We start from the raw sequence: 22372 nt of genomic DNA on the forward strand, positions 1-22372 counted from the left end.
TTCAAGCTTGATATGTGATGGTGGGAGAAAGAAAGGTGGGAGGAAAAGCAGTTAATTATATTCACCTGACTGAGTCAGCTAAATTATAGGTGACATTTGTAATCTCCACCGTGCTGGCCATGCTTAGGTACAATCAAAATCCCCAGTAGACGCTGAGTAAACATTCTGCAGATGTGTCAGAAACAGATGGAGTCCTACAAACCTAAGGGACCCAACTTGCCTGGAAGTTTTCGAGGACGTCTCTCCAAGTGAGGAGGAAATTTTGCCTCAGTCCAAAGTTGCAGGCACATGTGAAGGTTCCTGCTCAGCTGAAATAGCTGAGTAAATGCCAAGACAAGCAAAGTTAGTTTCACTAATATCAGCATAACCCTTCTGCGTTCCAGACATTACATCATAAGGAGAGATTTAATCCCTCTTGTAACATGAGGGCCATTCAGCTGAGATGCGTGTCTAGCACTGCCTGTCCCCACATGTTTATTCTTAATTTCTTATCACTTGAGATCGCTCAGCATTGGGTATCTTGCTGTTTGTACATATGGACAGAATTAATCAGTTTTGGATTTGATTTTGAGCCAATGTCCTTTGCCAGTGGAAGGTGCTGACAGCTGCAGATCTTTCCTATGTTCTGGTGTCCCAACAGACTGGCCCTGGACAGATTGATTTACAGTGTTGCAAGACCAGTGTAGGGTTGGGGGTGGGGGAATGCAGAGTGGAGGGGGAAGGGAATAAAAATATACTTCCTGCCTCTTTTATCAGCACAGTAGAGCTTCAGGATGTGGTTGCCAGGTCCCTCTTCGCTACCGGCGGGAGGTTTTTGGGGTGGAGCCTGAGGAGGGCGGGGTTTGGGGAGGGGAGGGTCAAATTGCCATAAAAGTCAAATTGCCAAAGCAGCCATTTTCTCCAGGTGAACTGATCTCTATCAGCTGGAGATCAGTTGTAATAGCAGGAGATCTCCAGCTAGTACCTGGATGTTGGAAACCCTAAAGTGGGAAGAGAGGGTGCTTTTGCCACCTGTCCCCTCCTTGATGCTACTAGTCCACATGGATCCTGTGTTTCCAATCGACTCTCCCAAGGTCAGGAGGGGGAATGTGGGGAAGATCTGCAATCCATATACTACATGGATTGTTGGATCCAACCAGATGAATTTTGTGTCAGAGTTCTTTCTCTGGTAAGTCCTGGTTTCATTCCCACATGCATGTTCTCATGCTACCCTTAGCCATGGCTCTCTGTTCTGGCGTTACAAACATTCACATACTTACAAAATCTGAAAATACAGCATAGATGCTGCTAATCAAGATTTTAAGGAATGGAAAATGTCTGTTTGCACCATTATTTATTCATTCAACGTTTTCTGGAAGGTAGCAAAGATAGCAAAATGTTCCAAAATAAGACTGAAAATAATGTATAATTTTGAGACTGATCTATTACTAAGGTTTATAGCCAGATAACAGTATTATTACAAAAATAATTTTGTACTGTTGGGGGAAAAAGAAGTGATCCTTAAAAATCTGGGAAATATATTTACAAAAATGTGTTGAATATTTTAAATGCTGTTTTCCATAATATCTTTGAGAGGTAGCTGAATGACAGAAGGGTAAAATCGCTCAAAGAGGCACCAAAGCAAGGTGAACAAAGACATTAAAATGATTCATTAAAAATCCCTACATGGGTCACGAGGCTGAGACAACGCTATGTACTTGTATAACTTTACAGTAGGGGTGGGGAACCTCAGGCCCGGGGGCCGTATGCGGCCCCCGAGGACATTTTTTGTGGCCCTCGGGAGCTCCGGGGCCCTGCTGCAGAGGTGGGGCGCAGGGCGGCCCTCCCAGAGGGTGTTCCTGGCTTACAGCAGCGCTGTGGTGCCCTTTGGACCTCCTCTCGCCGACTGTCGGCTGTTGAGCAGCGAGAGGGAGAGGGAAAGAGGCTGGCGGCTCCCGGCGGCAGAGCATGCATGCAGGAGCCGATCGGGCTTCGGGGGGGGGGGGCTTTTGTGGACTCTGGGGAGGAGAGGGCATGGAGACTGGGGCCCGGTCGCACGGGGCCAGCATGCACGTGTGTGTGTGTGTGTGTGTGTGTGGGAGGCTTTTCTCTCTTTTCTTCCTATTTTCCTGTCACTCTTTCTCCTTTCTCTCCCTCTCTTTCTCCCTCTTTTTCTGTCTCTTTCTTTGTCTCCCTCCATCCTTTTCTTTGTCTCCCTTCGTCCTTTTCTTTCTTTCTCCCTTTCTTCCTCCCTCCCTTTTCCTCTTTCTCTGTTTTCCTTCCTCCCTTGCCGATCGACTGTGGGCTGCACCCCCCTGGCACCTCGTTTGCTCGGGCCCACTGCTGGCTGCCCTTCCGCCTGGGAGGGGGGAGTGGGGGCACCCTGCAGGCCTTCTCTGTGTGGCCTCCCCTGGGGTTGACAACCTCCAGGTGGTGGCTGGAGACCTGGCAACCCTAGCCTCTTCCCCCCCCACCGGGAGATCTACACCTGGTATGGCCCCTGAATGATGTCATAAATGTGCAAATGGCCCTTGGCAGGAAAAAGGTTCCCCACCCCTGCTTTACAGGAAGAGAGGTCATTAAGCTGATAGTTTACTTTGAACCTTGCCGGGTCAGGCTTTGTGAACACATATATCCAAGCGGTTGACTAATTCTATGTGGTGGGGGCAGGACCAAGCAGAATGACTATGGTGCCAAGGTTGCCAAGTTCCTCTTCTCTATCAGCGGAAGGTTTTTGGGGCAGAGCCTGAGAAGGGTGAGGTTTGGGGAGGGGAGGGACTTCAATGCCATAGAGTCCGTTTGCCGAAGCAGCCACATTCTCCAGATGAACTGATCTCTATCGGCGGGAGATCACATGTAATAGCAGGAGATCTCCAGTTGGCAACCCTAGCTATGACAACTTAAGATGTTGCTCCAGGGCTGTAAGTCAGAATGGTGAGCTGGTGCAACAGCCTGATTGTGATGCACAAGTGCCAGAATGCTGAACTTGCGCAATAGCTAGGGTAGTCAGGTCACTCTTCACCACCAGTGGGAGGTTTTTGAGGCGAAGTTTGAAGAGGGCAGGGTTTGGGGAGGGGAGAGACTTCAATGCCATAGAGTCCAATTGCCAAAGCGGCCATTTTCTCCAGGTGAACTGATCACTATTGGCTGGAGATCAGTTGTAATAGTGGGAGATCTCCAGCTAGTACCTGGAGGTTGGCAACCCTAGCAATAGCCTGGTTGTGTGCTAGGCTGGAATTAGGCCGTATTCATAGGTATCCAAAACCCAGGCCTTAATGAGGAGCAGGGCACGGTAACCCATCCACATTTCTTCTGAAAAGTCCTTTAGAAGTCAAGGAAGTTTATCAGTGGGCTCATTGGGATTTCCCTTTTCCTCAGCAGCTTTTTCTCACCAAGCAAGCTGATGCAAAGCGTTGTCCAATTTACCAACCAGAGGGTGGCTTTCCTTCACTGAGTGTGTTTGGGGTGGGAAGGGAATGTCATGCTTCACATCTACATAGCAGGGAGATCCACCAAGAGTTAAGAAAGGCAATTAAAAGACATCCAAAGGACTCAGAATCCATGGGCTAGTTAATTATTATAATAGTATAGTATTAGGTATGTACTTAGTAAGCTCAGTTTACTCCATCTACCTTGAAGCTGTGCCATCGTGACCTGATAGAGTTGCCAGGTCCCTCTTTGCCACCGGCGGGAGATTTTTGGGGTGGAGCCTGAAAAGGGCGGGGTTTGGGGAGGGGAGGGACTTCAATGCCATAGAGTTCAATTGCCAAAGCAGCCATTTTTCTCCAGGTGATCTGATCTCTATCGGCTGGAGATCAGTTGAATTAGCAGGAGATCTCCTGCTACTACCTGGTAGTTGGCAACCCTATGACCTGACCCAATAGGGTGGCCAGCTCCAGGTTGGGAAATACCTGGAGATTTTGGGGGCGGAGCCTGAGAAGGGCAAGGTTTGGAAAGGGGAGGGACTTCAATACCATAGAGTCCAATCGCCAGAGCAGCCATTTTCTCCAGGTGAACTGATCTCTGTCACCTGGAGATCAGTTGTAATAGCAGGAGATCTCCAGCCACCACCTGGAGGTTGGCAACCCTATGTCCCACATTAATTGTCACAACTTTCCTGCCTTTTTCCTTTCTTAAGTCACAAACCCAAAGGGACCTTCCCTCTGTCTAAATGCTTTCTGCATTTATTTCTGCACAAATGCTTTCAGCATTGATACTGCTTGGTAGCATTTTTGTTCCTTTGTTTGTTTCTGTGCTTTAGAAGAAGCATCAGCTGGAAAAACTGAAGCTGCCTTACACTGTTAGACCATTACTCAATGTAGCCCAGTATTATTTACTCTGCCAGTCATCCCCCAAGGTCTCAGGAAGGACTCACTTCCCAGCCCTCCAGCTTTATATTCCTTTAAAAGTAGGTGCTAGGAAACCTCTGTTTGCAAAACATGGACTCTCCGCCTGAGCTACAGACCATTTACATAGTTAAAATCATTTGGATTTTGCTTTATAATGTATGCTGTGCATTCAACATACATGAGCTTTGAAGTCTGATATAGGTTGTTTATTGGTGATTTTAGTTTTCTGTGTGTTTTGATTGATTGGTTGAGTTTCTCTGTATCTCATGTTTGTTTGACACCAGGGCATTTAAATCAATAGTACTTACTTCCAAGTAAATGTGTTTAGAATTAAGAGCTTAGCCTCATGAATTTTCTGGCTATAATCAAGATGTGTGTGTACATTTGTGTGGGCGTGTGTTAAGTACCGTCAAGTCGCTTCCAACTTATGCCGACCCTACGAATTAATGACCTCCAAAACGTTGTGGTTGCTTTTTGTATTGATAATTATGATCACCATCTTATTTAATACGTTTCTCCATTTTAAGAGAACTTCCTTTTTGAGCAGTTCAGTCCTTACGTGACTACTGAGACAGTCAGGCTGAAAAGCCAGACTACAACTGGCAGCTTCGGACTATGTAGAGCCGTGTTGGCTTCTCGTGGCACATAATTCCTACTCAGTATTTGCAATGTCACCTCCTGCAGAAATGGCCTGCCAGAGGGCATCAGAGAACAGGCTGGCAGCTCCTTCCTCTGGCAAGTCTCCACAATGGCACATCGAGCAATGTGCCTTGGTCCCTCTGCTAGAGTCCCTGGTCTCTTGGTTAGTAGTGGTGTTTACCAGGAAGTACTGATGTGGCGAGCTAAGCTAGGAGGAGTAGGATTGGCCAGACCAAGCAAGGCAACAACAGGCAGCAGCAGTAAGGACTGAAGCTTCCCCCTCCTACTCCAGTTCCACAGCTAGGGTTGCCAACCTCCAGGTACTAGCTAGAGAAGATAAACACCAATACTATAAAGTTTTGACACAACCTCCAGGTACTAGCTGGAGATCTCCTGCTATTACAACTGATCTCCAGCTGATAAAGATCAGTTCACCTGGAGAAAACGGACGCTTTGGCAATTGGACTCTATGGCATTGGAGTCCCTCCCCTCCCCAAACCCCGTCCTCCTTGGGCTCCGCCCCAAAAATCTCCAGGTATTTCCCAACCCGGAGCTGGCGACCCTATCCTTAGCCCTAACTCCTTTTACCTCAATGTCTTTATAACTTCTCCTCTATCCATTAGCCATCTTTTTTTAAAATCCACAATGGTTTTAAGCATAAGGTCAAAAAATGTATATAGGGTGAGAGAGGGGTGGAATGCAGTGCTTCACTGATTTCCTGCATTTGAAGCCTTTTGCTCCTATACTATCTCCTACGTGATAAACAGTGAAAAGAAGGGTCAGAGAGAAGAATGCACATTTGAACATCACTATATGGTGCTTCCCTTAGTGGAAGACCTTGAGAACACAATGTAAAGGATATATAAAACTATATTATGTAGGCCAACATAAGATATAAATACTAGTCTTCATATGCAAACTTTTTATGGGACTCCAGGAAACTCTCAAGTTGCCTTCGGCTCCCTTTGGGCCTCTGTGGGACCCCTCTGGGCCCAAGGCCCCCAGTGCCATGCTGACCCCCCCTCTCATAGGTAGGGTTGCCAACCTCCAGGTACTAACTTATAAACACAGCAGCATACTGTTTGTATAAGTTTTTAACTAACATTACAGCAGGCTGATTACTTATTTGCCATAACCTCCAGGTACTAGCTGGAGATCTCCTGCTATTACAACTGATCGCCAGCCAATAGAGATCGGTTCACCTGGAGAAAATGGCTGCTTGGGCAATTGGACTCTATGGCATTGAAGTCCCTCCCCTCCCCAGACCCCGCCCTCCCCAGGCTCCACCCTAAAAACCTCCCACTGGTGGCGAAGAGGGACCTGGCAACCCTACTCATAGGGCCTGTTTACCGCTAATTACTGGTTTTTCTTAATGTTTTAGCAGTGAAACTTTAGAAACTGGCACTAACTATTCATGTTGCTGCCGTGAAATACTGCTCTGTTTGACCCGCTGTTGGTAGTGAATGGCACCTTTTCAGCAGAAAACATCCCCTCTGCTAGATTGTTAAAGGCCACACACCCACACCTTTGATTGCTTTGGCTGCTGAGGCCACTTCTGGTTCCCAGTCCCTGCAGTTAATTGCATTGTGATCATCTTGCTTCCCTGTGCGGCTAAATTAAGAAGCCTGCTTTGCAGCTTCACTGAACTAGAGACGGGAATATGAACAGCAGAATCTCTCTTCTACCTTTACCTCTGGCTCCCTCACAACGGCAGGGTTCCCATCTCAGAGCCACAAGGAACATTTCTCAATAAGTCATTTTCCATTTTGCAATGTGATAATGACCGATGGGGATCCCCCCCCCCCCCGTCTTTATACATCTCTGTTGTTTGGCCTTTTGATACAGAAGAAGGGTGGCATTCTTTGGAGGGAGAGTGGCTAGAAAGCAATTATACCAGTAATAAGAGCACTAATGGCAATATCGGACCAGAACCTTCTTAATAAGTTCCTTTAAAAGAGAACATTATGGCTTTAATCTTATTCCATTGTTGTAAATGCAGCTTATGCTTTTCTCAGCCAAGCGATCATTTTTGTTCCTCTGTTGAAAGTGCCTGAAAGCGCTCCACGTGGCAGTGATTATCATATGGTAAGCCATTGTGGAAAGTAGTACACTGTATAGTCTGGGTACTTTTCACTGCAACATGGTAAATGTCCCAAAAGAGAGGTTTGGGTGCATGATTTTGAATGCCACATTGTGGAGCACTTTGAATAGCTTTCAGGTTAGTAGCAGGTGTGCCCAGCTCAGCCAACAAGGCCGACCCTATCAAGAGGCCAGGAGAAGGGACCCAACACTCACAGCAGATTTGAGGGGTACTAATAAAGGACAGCATACTGTCACTTACTTAGTTTATTATTAGATTTTTACCACCCTGGAGGGTGCTAAGACTTCTTGCCTGATCAGCCTGCTTGATACATTTTCCTTTTGCCAACCTTGCATTAATCAGCAGTAGTTTTAGGACAAGAGCCAGCATTGTATAATGTAGGGGTGGGGAACATCAGGTCCAGGGGCCATTTAAGGCCCACAAAATCATTTGGTCTGGCCCTTTGTGGGTCCTGGCAGATCTCTAGCTCAGAAGGATCTAAGACTGGTGATCCGCCCCCTCCCGCTGACAGGAATAGCCTCTATTCAGGGTGGATGTGAGTTTGTTTTGCCGAGAAAGAGAACCTTCCCCCCTTGCAGAAAAGTCGTTAGCTATGGAGCTGCTAGGACCGCCCAAGAAACTGTGTTAACCCTTTCCTACCCAGGCCATGGAGAAACATATTCCCTCTGTACTACAAGAGGGCTGGGGGTGGAAGTGGCAACAATGGAGGGGTTAAAGGGGGCAGGGCCAGAATGCACGGGGGGGGGGGGTGAGTTCTTAGCCAGTGTGTCCTCATTTCATCCCTGCAGGCAGAGGTAGCAAGAGCCAGCTGTAGAATCCGGCCCCAACCATGCAGAGCAGGAGCAACTCCGGCATGCAGCTGGACGGCTATGCCTGGCTGGTGCAACAGACCATCCTGTGCCACCAGGTGGGCGAGTGTGCCACCAGGTGGGCGAGTGCGCCACTGGTTGGATGCCTGCCTGCTTGGCCATACCCAGGGGGGGGGGTCATCTGGGGCAGTTGCCTGCTTGGGGCTTGGTCGGCTATTTTTTAAGTTGATAATTTTGCATGGCCCACGAATGATGTTATAAATATCCAAATGGCCCTTGGCGGAAAAAAGGTTCCCCACCCCTGGTGTAATGGTTAAGAGCAGTGCAATCTAATCTGGAGAACTGGGTACAGGCACCAGATTTACAGTACAGCAAATTGAAGATTGGGTCAGGGGGGCAATTTTATGGGGGGCATTTTTTCTCCATTGGAAAATGGATGGGGGCACCTTCCTTTGAGGTCCATAAAATTGGACCCGACACAATTTTTACCAAACTTGGGGGTTCTTCTAAGGAGAGTCACCTGAAGCTGTGTGGCAAATTTGGTGGCTCTACCTTAAAAAACCGCCCCCCAGAGCCCCACAAAGATTTCCCATAGGGTTTAATAGACCGCAAAATTTTCGGATATTCAAAAAAGGCTGGGGGGGGGGACCCATATTGGTAAAGGGATTCGGCTTTATTCGGATTTTCCTAAAAATGCTGGGTCTATTAAACCCAAATCTGAAAAATACTGGTAAAATTTAGTGCACACTCCTAAGCCTGTTATCCACTTCTGTGTTGTTACATTAGTGGTTTGAACCTTGAATGCCACCAGCATGGCTTCTGTGACCCATGAGTAGGTCACCCTAACACAACCAGTTACTACCAACAAATCACTACCAATTCACTGGGATAAAGGACTCTTCATAAATATAAGCTTTTCAGGAAAAAATGTTTTCTTAGTGCAAATTAGAAAAATCAGCATCCTTGGCTTAACTGAACATGTCCTACGCTGGTTTGATTAATGCATTTCTTACACAATTGTAGAAATATATAGGAAATATAGACAGTAACAAGAAAAAAACTGCTTTGTCTCACTTATTCCTGGCAGATTCTCATAACAGATTCTGAATTTAAATGGATGTTGCAGAGAAAAAAATGTCTGCTTAACAGAACTGTGCTTGTTTTACAGTTTGTACTCTAGTAGTCTTATTTCAAGCAAAAACACCTCCAGTTTTTGCATTATTTGCCTTTAGTCAGTGGGATATAGTCATAAGAACATAAGAAAGGCCATGCTGGATCAGACCAAGGTCCATCAAGTCCAGCAGTCTCTGTTCACACACTGGCCAACAAGGTGCCTCTAGGAAGCCCACAAACGAGACAACTGCAGCAGCATTGTCTTGCCTGTGTTCGAAAGTACCTAATATATTAGGTATATATTATATTATATTATATTATATTATATTATATTATATTATATTATATTGTATTGTATTGTATTGTATTGTATTGTATTGTATATATTCTCTCCTCTGATCCTGGAGAGAATAGGTATGCATCATGACTAGTATCCATTTTTACTAGCAGCCATGAATACCACTCTCCTCCATGAACATGTCCACACCCCTCTTAAAGCTTTCCAAGTTGGCAGCAATGACCACATCCTGGGGGAGAGAGTTCCACAATTTAACTATGTGTTGTGTGAAGAAATCTGTTTCAAATCTCTCACCCTCCAGCTTCAGCAGATGACCCCACATTCTAGTATTATGAGAGAGGGAGAAAAGTCCTGAATGACATTAGGATATATTTCTGCATCTATATTGTAGTGCACTGAGAAGTTTTGTGGAAGTTGTGAAGTTGGTCAAGCTGCTCTAATGTCACTGGGCAGGCAGAGGACCATAGGATAGGACAACCTAAAGTTAGACAACTGACCGAGTCTAGAGGCAAGCAGGAAGATTAGGAAAGGAGCAAGATGAGGAAATGGAGGCTGTGGACAGAATCAAATGGCTGAAAGGAAAGAAGAATGAATGCAACTTGGCGATCCAGAGAGAAGCAGAATCCAGAGGAAGTGAAGGAGGGACAGGCAAGACAAAGAAAGGATAAGCTAAGCACAGAAGATGCACAGGAAGGGCTAAATAGAGAAGCCAACATGAAGAAGGTTTTCGCACACACAGTAGCCACAAATGGACTTCAGTCAGAATGGCAGGTGTCTAGATTAGTATATCATTGATCCAAACCCGTTAGAACTCAAAATATTGAGGTGAAGTGGGTATATGCCTTGAAGTGTCAATTAATGCAGAGTCTTTCAGCATACCTTTTGATGGACATGGACCACCATATGACAAATACCACTAATTTTGATTGCAGGTTGTGAATGCATGACTAGCTGTGGCTTGTACTGAATTGGGATGGATATCTACTTCTCGGCTCAATCCAATGTTCTTTTAAACCCTTTATGACCTAGGACCTACATACTTAAAGGACTGAATGTCCTGGTATGAACCCATGCATCACCTCAGGTCAGACCACCAGATGCTGCTAGCTGGTATACACTCTTCTCAGACAAGTTCACACATTTCAGTTGTCGTCTATGTTCAAGAGCCACCTTACATCATCTCAAGTAATGCTTGATTGGCAACCTGTCGTCTTATACCTACACCACTCAGGTTATTGCATACCTTGTTTGGCGAGTTCCTATCCACAAATACCCAGGAATAAAATACCTGTCATTTGCATCTCCCATGAGCCTGATGGAAGGAAAAATGGGTTCTTACATTTTTTTTAGGTCATTGCAACTTACATCAACAAAGCCTAATCATGTACCAAAAAGACTGTGATTTCACTTCTTTGAAATGAACAATGCAACACTGAGATGAGTTTCATTTACTGTAACCCTGAAGCTGTAGAGGCATTATAGTTAAATTTCTGCAATCTGCATGCACAAGTTTCCCATTAATAGTGTAATTGCACAGTTTAGCCTTTATTTTCCACCGCACCACTATGTGTTGCCGTTCCTCTTTTGAAAGTGAGATGATACATGGAGAAATCCCCTATTTTGCTGTTTACATAACAAGTGCTCTCTCATTATGTTCATCCTCTGGATGCATGGCTAACATCATCCATCACCCAACTTTCGGCTCTATAATTTGTAATATATGCTTGCAGTGATATTAATGAAACCGTATTCATTGTCATTTTCCAAAGGCTGAATCGCAGTAACTGGTAAATTGAGCAGAAATAAGTAGTTTACACCAGTCAGTCTCCGAGAGTACTAAATTTTCAGTTTCCATAGTTTCAGGGGAGTGCAATTTGCGAACGCATGACTAGCTGTGGCTTGTACTGAATTAGGATGGATATGATGAATGCCAAGCTCTGTGTCAGACAAATATCTTTTAGAACCGTACCATTTATAAAACTTCCATGTGTCCTGGGGATTTCTTGCCTCATCGAAATGATACCTCTTGGAAGCTTTTCCACTCACTGTCTGATTTAATCCCCGATTTCTGTATGGATGATCCCTCCATCTCCAGGATTAGACTGTTTAAAAAAGTACATCCACTGCCCTTTAATTAATGTACTGCTGCCCATCACTGAAGTTTATGTGTACTAAAATTATACCATCCCTGTACTCCAGTGGCAGCTGGTGAGGTGGTTCGTTGGCAGTAATCACTTTTAGGCAGTTGAGACAGGAAGTGAAAGCATGCCTTACCCTTTACTGTTGGGAGTCAGGAAGCATCTCAGGTAGGATTGTGCAGCAGTGGCTGATTGGATGTCAGCCAGTGGGCGTGGCTTAGATTCCAGATGTCAGGCTCAAACTTGCATGCTACTGATTGAGATGGCCAGTGGAAGAGGCTTCCTCGGGAGAAGAAGAAGAAGAGTTGGTTTTTATATGCCAACTTTCTCTGCCACTTAATGGAGAATCAAATCGGTTTACAATCATCTTCTCTTCCCCTCCCAACAGACACCCTGTGAGGTAGGTGGGGCTGAGAGTGTGTGACTTGCCCAAGGTCACCCAGCTGGCTTTGTGTGTAGGAAGGGGAAACAAATCCAGTTCACCAGATTAGCCTCCACCACTCATGTGGAGGAGTGGGGAATCAAACCTGGTTCTCCAGATCAGACTCCACCGCTCCAGACCACCGTTCTTAACCACTACACCATGCTGGCTCTCTGATGGTGGTGGGCTCTCCTTTGGAGGTTTTTAAGCAGAGGCTAGATGGCCATCTGACAGCAATGCTGATTCTGTGACTCGCTATGAATTTAAGCAGATGGTGAAAGGGAAGGTAGAATGAGATGACCCAGTGCTCAGATAGCCGATTATTATATGCCCAGGGTAATGCCAATCGCCACTTTGGGGCCAGAAAGGAATTCTCTTCCTGGCCAGATTGGCCCAGGAGTCCAGGATGTTTTCTTCCTTCCTCTGGGCATAGAGCAGGGGGTCACTGAGGGAGCTGGGGGGTAGTTGTGAATTTCCTGCATGGTTCAGGGGGTTGAACTATATGACCTTTGGGATCACTGCCAGCTCTGTGTTTCTATGTTTCTAAATATATTGAGGGCATCACACATATAAACTTTCTTGTCCAGCTGGACAGGACTCAAGTCCTTGTTTGTATGGGAGGGGTGAATACCGTGTGCCCAGAGGCTTGGAACTGAAATTGAAAGTGACAAAGCTCCGTAACAGGCTCAAAAAAGAGAACAGGTTTTAAAAGAATAGGAATACTGAGAGTTAATGAGGAGAACCGAGATGACCGGCAAGCAGCCAGAGCAATATTTCAGTACATTTCAGCACAAAATACCACATAGCCCATCAATACCAGTACCTGGTACCCACCCAGTAGTTACCCCCACAAACCAGGACGTCTAGGGTTGCCAGGTCCCTCTTCACCACCGGCGGGAGATTTTTGGGGAGGAGCCTGAGGAGGGCAGGGTTTGGGGAGGGAAGGGACTTCAACGCCATAGAACCCAATTGCCAAAGTGGCCCTTTTCTCCAAGTGAACTAATCTCTATTGCCTGGAGATCAGCTGTAATAGTAGGAGATCTCCAGCTAGTACCTGGAGGTTGGCAACCCTAAGGAAGTCCAAGGAAAAGTGATTGGCAAGGCAGTCAAGCAATTCCAGGCAATAAATCCAAAGAGGGAGTGAGGCTGGATTTTATCAGCATATCAGAATCTAGAACACACTAGGGTTATTCATAATTGTTATTATTATTTATTAGGTTTATATCACACCCTTCCCAGCACTGCCGGGCTTAGGGCAGTTTACAGCAGTATAAAGATGTATAGTATAAGTACACAGTGATAAAAAAACATATCATATAAGCTTTAAAACTAAGCCCAATTTAGCATAGATGGCGCCCTAATTTACATACTAGCTCCTATGAACATGTCCTCACCGAGGAGATTGATTGACCAGAATTGTAGTCAACAGGGCCAATAACCTCCAGGGGGCCCACCGGCCCGAGGCCAAGAAGGCCATAGCAACAGAGTTGGAGAATGAATAGATGAGGAAAAGGGCAAAAAAGGGTGAGATGAAGGAGTAAGAGGGAAGGTAGGAAAGAGAAAGGGAAAGGTAGGATGGGGGCAGGGAGGCCAGCTGATCTACAAACCGTTGCTGTCCTCACTCATATGCCTGGTGGAACAGCTCTATCTTACATGCCCAACAATTTATTATCAATTGAGCATAATGTTCCCTGGGGGGTGTATTGGAAGAGGGTCCTGCAGATACAATGGTCCCAGACCATTTACAGCTTTAAAGGTTGCCAACTCTGGGATAAGAAAATCCTGGAAATTGGAGGGGGTGGAGCCTGGGGAGGGAGGGATTTGGGGAGGAAAAGGACCTCAGGGGGGTAAATTGTCATAGAGTCCAACCTCCAAAGTAGCCATTTTCTCCAGGGCAACTCATTTCTGTCTTCTGGAGAGCAGTTGTAATTCCAGGAGATCTCCAGATCCCACCTGGAGGCTGGAAACCCTAGAACACACATGTAGGAAGCAAGCAGGTGAGCAGGCTCGTGTTCATGTGTACAGTGGCATGTGCAAGCCATGCGTGTGCTGGCCATGTGCTGGCACTGTGCAATTTGGCATTAGGAAGGGTGCTCAGTTATAGGAAATTAGCACCATTTGCAGACTTGGCAGATGATGGCAAAAGTCTGGAAGAATTAGATTGGTGCAGGAGGGAGGGCAAGGTGGATCAGACACTTGCCACACCTCAAATCAGAGAAGGAGGGGAGAACTTGGAGACACGAAAAAGGCTTGATTGGTCCACTTAAATGAAAGCTGGCTGTGAAGAGCATGATTGGCCTGTTTGATTGAGAGCTGCTAGGGATAAATCTTTGATATGAAAGGAATAGGCAGCTGTTGTCCTAAACTATAGCCTTGAGAATTTGATTATGTCAAAATATCTATATATCTAATTCCCATGTATGCAGCCTGCCTGCGAATACCTAAATTTCCAGATAGGGGCAAGCTGCACCCCAACAGGGTTTTCTGCAGACTCGGGGGACCCCTGGGTCTGCAGAAATATCCAAAAAGTAAAAAATAAATAAATAAACGGGGTTAAAATCTTCCCAAAACTAAAGAAAGTGTTCTTCCCCTTTTCTCTGGCTCCATCTGTCCTTCCTAGGACACATGAAGCCAGAGAAAAAGGGAGGAAGCCCCCCTCCCAGCCTTGGATTTCCATTTGCAAAAATGGGGCAGGAGGGAAACCAGAGTTCCCCCAACGTACGACTGAGTCCAAGTCCAGTCATACACCGTGACCTAACATGCGTCAGGTACATCATGCATTTGAGCTCTTAGATTGGTCACAATTAATTGGTTCCTTTGGTTTTGGAGAAATGTAGTCATCAATAACTGCATCACAGTAATGGACAAAGTCTTTCAAAATGAGTATTGCCACCAAATAAAACTGCAGTTTTAAATAGATCCGTTTGGTCTCGGTATTACTTGACACCCTCCAAAGAAATAAATAAATGAAGCTCTGCAGGGTCGATATTAAATATGTTCCCCATAATGTTTATGTTTTTGTTTTAGGCACAGAAGGAGCAGTGTTTGAACACTCTGTGGAGACACCCCATATCAGAGCCAAGCCTTCCCAAGACCTCAAGTAGGTGTTTCAAGGACACTCTTTCAGTATTATTTTGCAAGCATGAATAGAACAATTATGCATCCATTTATTAAATAAGCTATATTGTTCAAATGAATAGAACAGAAGGGCATCCGTTGCATGAAGAGAGGTGGGATAGAGTTGGATTCTATCCCGTTGCTGTACAATCAGACCTAAACTCAATCCCACTTATTTTTCTGCAGCTGAAAAACCATCCTAGTAAGGTGTCCCACTACTGCAAAAAGTCACTAAGGTGGTTTATGCATCGGTACTTTCACTCACCTTCGCTCCCGGTCTGTCTCAGTCGTCCCTTGGAGTTATGCAGGAGTTTTCCATCCGTTAGAGATGACCTCGCTGCCAGCCCTCAAAATATCCAGATCTTCCCGTTCCTCTGTTAACCCGACTCTTTCATCTTCCCTGAGCAAAGCCCGAGTGAAATCCCCATGCATAAGGCAAAGTGCAGGGTCGCCATGAGTCGGAAGCGACTTGACGGCACTTAACACACACACAAGGCAAAGTGCAGAGGCACGCAAGCTTAGTTTCACTCACAGCCAGTTACAAAGCGGCTCTAAGATTTACCCAGAGCTCTATGGTCTTAGAGCATTATGATGACATCACTTCCAGGTTTGCCATTGAAGTTTCATCATAACATCCCAGCAATTCTCATCTTTCAATAGTTTTTCCCCTCACCTTTCCGAGGAGCAGTAGTGGGGTAAAGCAGAGCAGGAAGTCTCCTGCTACAGGGGGAAACCTGGTAACGGTATCAATCACAGAGGACTCCTTGGTCCTCACAAAAATGAGATCTTGTTTCATTAAGAACTATTTCAGGATGGGCAAAACATCTATCAAAGGCTAAATATTCTAAAGTTTTCCTTGAACACTGCATATTGTTTGCTCTTTTTTTATGAACCATGTTTGTCCTTGTGAATCTGTTTTTCTAAAGTTATTCAGATGTATTGCTCGCTTCTGCAAGTAACTGGTTTGGCAGCCAGTATGATGGTGTGGTTAGGGTGAAGAACTAGGACCTGGGAGACCCAAATTCAAATCCCCACTCTGCCATGGAAGCTCACTGCATGACCTTGGGCTAGTCACTCTTTCTCAGCCTAACCTATCTCACAGGGTTCTTGTGGAAGAGGAGAGAACAATGTTGTAAGTCCAACGTAAACTGCAAAAATACATAGATGACTTTGCAGATGAAGCCTTTTATAAACCTTAGATAGAACAATTTTTTGGGTTCCTAATCAATATTTTTCAGTATGTGGGCCTAAAAAACCGATTGCATTCAATTCAGTCTTTGTTTTAAATCAGTTGCACCTCTGCGCAAGCTACAGAGGGTTTGGGCAAAGCTACTTTTAGATATTGACAAAGCTGTTTTTGGAGTTTTGGTCCTCCTGCTTGACTGCATCACCTGAAGGATGGAATCAAATTGGCATTATTGTCCCAGGGTATGGTTAGAAGCCACAGAATGTTGTAACCTTTCTTCCCTGTTCCATATCTTAAACATTAAGCTATTATTGGGGACCCCAATAATGGCTTCAGACTGCATTCATGTTGCTGGAATTGCTAACATTAGGTTCTGAGGGTGAGAACAAAAGGTTGCATTCAGACCTAGCTCTGATGAAGCTCTCAAGCAAATGGGGCCAGGACAAGCATCTCTTCTCCTGTGTCATCAAGTGACCTCAGAGAACTTTGGGCTGTATGGTCTCCTGCAGTTTTTGACAGCTTAGATCAGAACAGGAAAATATTAACGTCCTCACTTCTATATCTGAACTTTCCCCCTTAAACAAGAGGTCATTCTACAGCTTTCTGAAGTTGCTTGGCCCATTGTTGTACTTGTGATGTCTTTTCTAATTTTTACTATGAATCTGTATTGTTAGAAGTTTGACCCATTGCTTCTTGATTTTAGAACTGGAAAAATATGACAAGTTACAATCCCTTTTAAAAAGAACAGATAACTGCAGATCTGCTAACTGCAGATCTTTCACAAGATGAGGTTTTTTAAAAAAAATCAGTTTCTTTCTTGAGTTAGGGAAAGAAGCATGGCAGGACTTAAAATCTAGCAATGCTACGTGAAAGAGCATTACTCTTTAGTAATGACTATTCAGACTAGGGAAGGCAGCCTAGAGCATCACCCAGAAATGACATTACATGTTCCCCTAACGCCATCCTTCCTAAGCACTGCCACCCAAAACTCTGCCACTACCAAGGCAGTGTTGGGAACCCTACCTGGAAGTGAACTAGAGAGTTAAAAAAATACTGCTGAACCCAAACCAGAATGGAACCCAAATTTCTAAAGGTTCAGCTCCATGCGTAAAACTCATGAGATTTTAAATATAAAAAATAGGGACAGTTATTTCCCTTTGCCTACTCTGTTGAACATTGACACCTTTGTTTTTTTCCATGGCCAAGAGCACAGTGTCTTTTCCAAAAACCTATTCTAATTTTTGTCGCTTATATTGCTTTGAGGAAATTATGAATCTTATCTGATTCCCAGTGAAATGCTAAGGTTCTGCTTCAACACTTCTTTTATTCCCGATGGAATCAAATTTAAGCCACCAAAGAAGTTTAATGGGGAGAAATTCATGTATCCTATATTTGTATTACCTTATTCTTGAGGGCTCTTCTGGTTTAAGAAATTCATTGTGCCCCTAACCAACAGAAGTATTCATGGTTAAAAAAAAACAAAAAAACAAAACAGTATTACCTGAAAGTAAATCCCTGCAGGCTGTCAGTATCTCTTAGGTTTGGGGATGTTATTTTTTTCCCTTCTAAGCCAGCTTTAAACTCCCCTGCTATGTGACCAGTCTTGTTCTGTTTGATATGGCACAATCCACACGACTAAGTCTTTGCTGGCAAGGTTTTTCTGCCTCTAGTCCTTTGTACAATAAGCTGATAAGCCCCATTACATCAAGTCCCCCATCCCAACCAAACCCTAATTGAACCTGACTTTCATTAGCAGCAACAAGCTGGATAAAGAAGAAAGAATCATGCCTTGGAATCAGTGAAGTGAGTTACATCTTAATAATTTAATCGCCAGGTTCCCATTGCCACCTTTTGTCACGAAGAACACAGCTAAGAGAGCTGGCCAGAGCACGTTATAAACTGAAAATATCGGTTTGAAATGATAATGATGCGGTATGACACATCCAGAGGTAATATTTTTTGCACACAATAAAGGCTGCTGCGGTTGTGTCATATATGCTGAACGCAGATGCCGCAATCGATGCCCTCAATCACCTTCTTAATAAGGGGGGCAAATTGCTTTGTTGTTGTTCTGTACCTCTAGGGAGAACCTGAAGATCAAATTTAATAGCTTTCCTCCCTCTTCAGCATCAAGGCTACTGTACCATTGACTATGAGCTAGTCCTGAAAAGCCAACACTGGGCATAATGAGATGGAAAATTGATCAAACAGCAAGGAACCGGCAAAGTTAGTAGGACCCCCTTTTTAACTCCCGATCTGTATCGAAGATACGCAAATTTTGCACAATAGTTTTGTGTTTTCTACAAAGCTGGAACCGCATGGCAGCAGCGAGAGCCTTTCTCCCAAACGACTGCATTAATATGAAAGAGCGCTAAGGTGGCAGGATGCCCTTTCGTTAAAAGCCTGAATCAGAAAGTACTCAAAGATGAACCCCCAATTTAAAAAGATACCGAATTTTGATTTGAAGCTAAGAGAAAACAGAACATTTTTATGTTCCTACAACCTCCTTAAGGAAGGGGGGCAGCTAACAGGGCAGTCATCAGCATTAATTATATGCCTTTTGTATGTATGTATGGGTGCTTCTGAATGTTAACGTGGCTACAGAAGCTCCTAGATAGCAGGTCCATTAGTGTTGTTAGAGCCAAACAGCACTGTGGTCTAGAGAAATATTGGGAAACAATCAGGTGGGTGGTTAAGCCAGGAAAGAGGTAGCAGATAAGTGAGTAAGTAGGTATAGCCATCTTGAGAGCAGCTCAGACTGTGGAGTAGGGTTGCCGACCTCCAGGTGGGGTCTGGAGATCTCTCAGATTTACAACTGATGTCCAGATGACAGAGATCATCTCCAGTTCCTCTGGAGAAAATGCCTGCTTTGTAGGTGGGCTGTATGGCATTATACTTCACTGAGGTCCCTCTCCTCCCCAACCTCACTCTCCCCAGGCTCCACCCTCAGAATCTCCAGGTATTTCCCAACAGAGAGCTGGCAACACTTCAGAGCCAGATCACAGCCAGAAACTGTATAGGACCAGGTGAAACCTTATTGGCTCTTGGGGATTACCTGATATATGCTGAGGTGACAAGTATGGTACCATCCTCCAGCCATCCAAAGTGATGATGGTGAAGCACCACAGCCAGCCAAGCTATCATGAATAAGGTACCTGAGCCTCACACCTGTAGTTGTTGTTAGGGATTACGAGGTCTTTTATGCATGGCTGTTTCTCTCGCTGTCACCCCTCTGACGACTCCAGGGCTTTGTGTTGATTATTCATGCTGTTTCCGACCATCAGGGGTCGCCTCACTCTCCCCCTGCATTTCCCCGCATTTTGCTCACGTTTTCAAATTCGAGATAAAACAGGTCTCTGAAAACACAGGGAAAATGCAGGGAAATGCAGGGGGAGAGCGAGGTGACCTCTGATGGTCGGAAACAGCATGCATAATCAACACAAAGACCCGAAGTGGTCGAAGAGGTGATGGTGAGTGAAATGGCCATGCATATAAGACCTTAGTCTTCTAATTTCTGAAATCTTTCTTTATACTATAGATGCTTGAATTACTGTGGTTGGTTTAGTTATTTCCAGAGAGAGGTTATTTGTCTTAAGTAATATTCAGCATGCACCCAGCAGTACATCATTGTTATCTCCAAATGTCTAGTTTGGACTAGTGTTTCAGGATGCTGGCTTACAGGATTTAGAATAGAATCATAGAACCATAGAATCATGGAGTTGAAAGAGACCACCAGGGTTATCTAGTCCAATCCCCTATGCAGAGCAGGAAATTCACAACTACTTCCCCACACACCCCTAGTGACCAGAGGATGGCCAAGATGCCCTCCCTCTCATCATCTGCCGAAGGTCAGAGAATCAGCATTGCTGACAGATGGCCAACTGACCTCTTCTTAAAAACCTCCAGGGAAGGAGAGCTTACCACCTCCCGAGGAAGCCTGTTCCACTGAGGAACCGCTCTAACTGTTAGAAAATTCTTCCTAATGTCTTGACGGAAACTCTTTTGATTTAATTTCAACCCGGTGGTTCTGGTCTGACCTTCTGAGGCAACAGAAAACAACTTGGCACCATCCTCTATATATGACAGCCCTTCAAGTGCTTGAAGATGGTTATCATATCACTTCTCAGTCTTCTCCTCTTCAGGCTAAACATACCCAGTTCCTTCAACCTTTCCTCATAGGACCCCTCACCATCTTCGTTGCCCTCCTCTAGTCACGTTCCAGCAGGTCTACATCCTTCTTAAATTGTGTTGCCCAAAACTGAACACAATACTCTAGGTAAGGTCTAACCCGAGCAAAATAAAGCGATACCATCACTTCACGTGATCTGGACACTATACCTCTGCTGATACAGCTCAAAATCACATTTGCCTTTTTAGCTACCACATCACACTGCTGACTCATGTTCAGTGTTTGGTCTACTAAGACCCCAAGATCCTTTTTTCACACACTACTGCTAAGACAAGTCTTCCTCATCTTATAATTATGCATTTGATTTTTCCTACCTAAATGTAGAACTTTACATTTATCTCTGTTGAAATGCATTTTATTAGTTTTAGCCCAATTCTCCAGCCTGTCAAGATCATCCTATATCCTGGCTCTGTCTTCTACCATATTTACTACCCCTCCCAATTTAGTATCATCTGCAAATTTAATAAGCATCCCCCTCTATTCCTTCATCCAGATCATTTATAAAGATGTTGAGCAACACAGGACCCAGGACAGATCCCTGAGGCACTCCACTAGTCACTCCTCTCCAAGTGGATGAGGAACCATTAACAAGCACTCTTTGGGTGTAATCTGTCAACCAGTTACATATCCACCTAACAATAATAGGATCTAAGTCACATTTTCCTACTTTGTCAACAAGAACATTATGTGGAACTTTATCAAAAGCCTTACTGAAATCAAGATAAGCTATGTCTACAGCATTCCCCTGATCCAGCAAGGTAGTGACTTCCTCAAAAAAGGAGATAAGATTAGTCTGACATGAGTTGTTCTTGAGAAACCCGTGCTGGCTCTTAGCAATCAGATCCATCCTTTCTAAATGCTCAAGGACTGACTGATGATTTGTTCGAAAACTTTTCCCAGCATAGACATCAAGCTGATGGGTTGGTAGTTACCCGGATCCTCCTTTGGTAGTATATGAAAACATGCTTTTGCATCGCAGTCAGTTTATAACATATTGGCTGTTGGGAAAAAGTGCAAAGTGACAGTGATATGCATTCATACCACTTGATTTCCTGATGACTGGCCGCTTAATGCATGAATTGACTTCACTGAAAACCAGTATGGTTATGTAGGTATAAGGAACTATGACAAAATCCAACTGGTATCTGTTGTGCCCCATTCACACATGCCAGCAACAGGGCTTGGGGTCAGACCACACAGTGGCAGATGGGAAGATGATGAAGGAATCTGTTCCAGGTTGGTTACCACTTACAGAACATCATTGCATTGAATCGCATCCACTGGAGTCTGATGCAGGAAGGAGGCATTTGATGAGGTCCTCAAGCCTTTCTCTGCCCCTTCTAAAGCAACATACAGGAACCCACAGATTAGTTTACTGTTTCCCAACCTTCCTGGTGATGTCTGATAATTTTGCAACCTATCTGTACTTTCATTCTGTTGATTTTCCATTATTACCTCATTATTTTCTCTACGCTACCTCATTTTTTCCCTTACATTATGTAACAAAGACGCCTTTAAAGACTCTGAGATTTCAATTCATTTTAATATTTCACTCCGACCTTGAGAACAAACTGGCCTGATAACTCTGAAGCACAGTTGCTTTTCTCTTTTGCTATCTTGGTAGTCCTGTTAATATTAAAATAGTTGATTATTTGCCATGGCTCCTGCCAGAATAAAGAGAACGAACTACGCCAAAAGTAATAAGAGTTTTCATTTTAATTACTGTTCGGCTTTCAGATGTCTAGGTCAATGAGAGCTTTAGGATGAGTAATAAGGAAAATGGCATACTCTGCAGGAAACAGGAGGAAGATATAGAGGTGGTCTCATATTTGGAGAAGTAACTTTCAGTAGGGATGCTCATTTCTGATTCTAAAGGTGACAAATGCCCTGGGTATGGCAAAATTTGGAGGGGTAAATGGTACAGGTGTTGAACATGAAGGCAGGTATGCCATATATGAACATACATGCCTGTCTCTGTGCATCTTTTTTAAAAAAAAGCCCCCAGGATAGATTTATATAGCTAAGTAAGAGGA

At 44.5% G+C, this 22372-nt stretch overlaps 1 protein-coding gene across 2 annotated transcripts in view; it reads left to right on the top strand.

Moving 5' to 3' along the window:
• SGCZ (sarcoglycan zeta) overlaps nt 1-22372 on the top strand; it is a 296102-nt gene that overhangs the window by 254840 nt on the left and 18890 nt on the right. For both annotated transcript variants that reach the window (XM_056855370.1, XM_056855371.1), the window contains exon 5: nt 14875-14947. In XM_056855370.1, coding sequence (XP_056711348.1) covers nt 14875-14947 — 73 coding nt within the window. The remainder of the gene's footprint in view (nt 1-14874; nt 14948-22372) is intronic.

The sequence above is a fragment of the Euleptes europaea genome, chromosome 9 (assembly GCF_029931775.1).
Source record: "Euleptes europaea isolate rEulEur1 chromosome 9, rEulEur1.hap1, whole genome shotgun sequence".
Classification (NCBI taxonomy): domain Eukaryota; kingdom Metazoa; phylum Chordata; class Lepidosauria; order Squamata; family Sphaerodactylidae; genus Euleptes; species Euleptes europaea.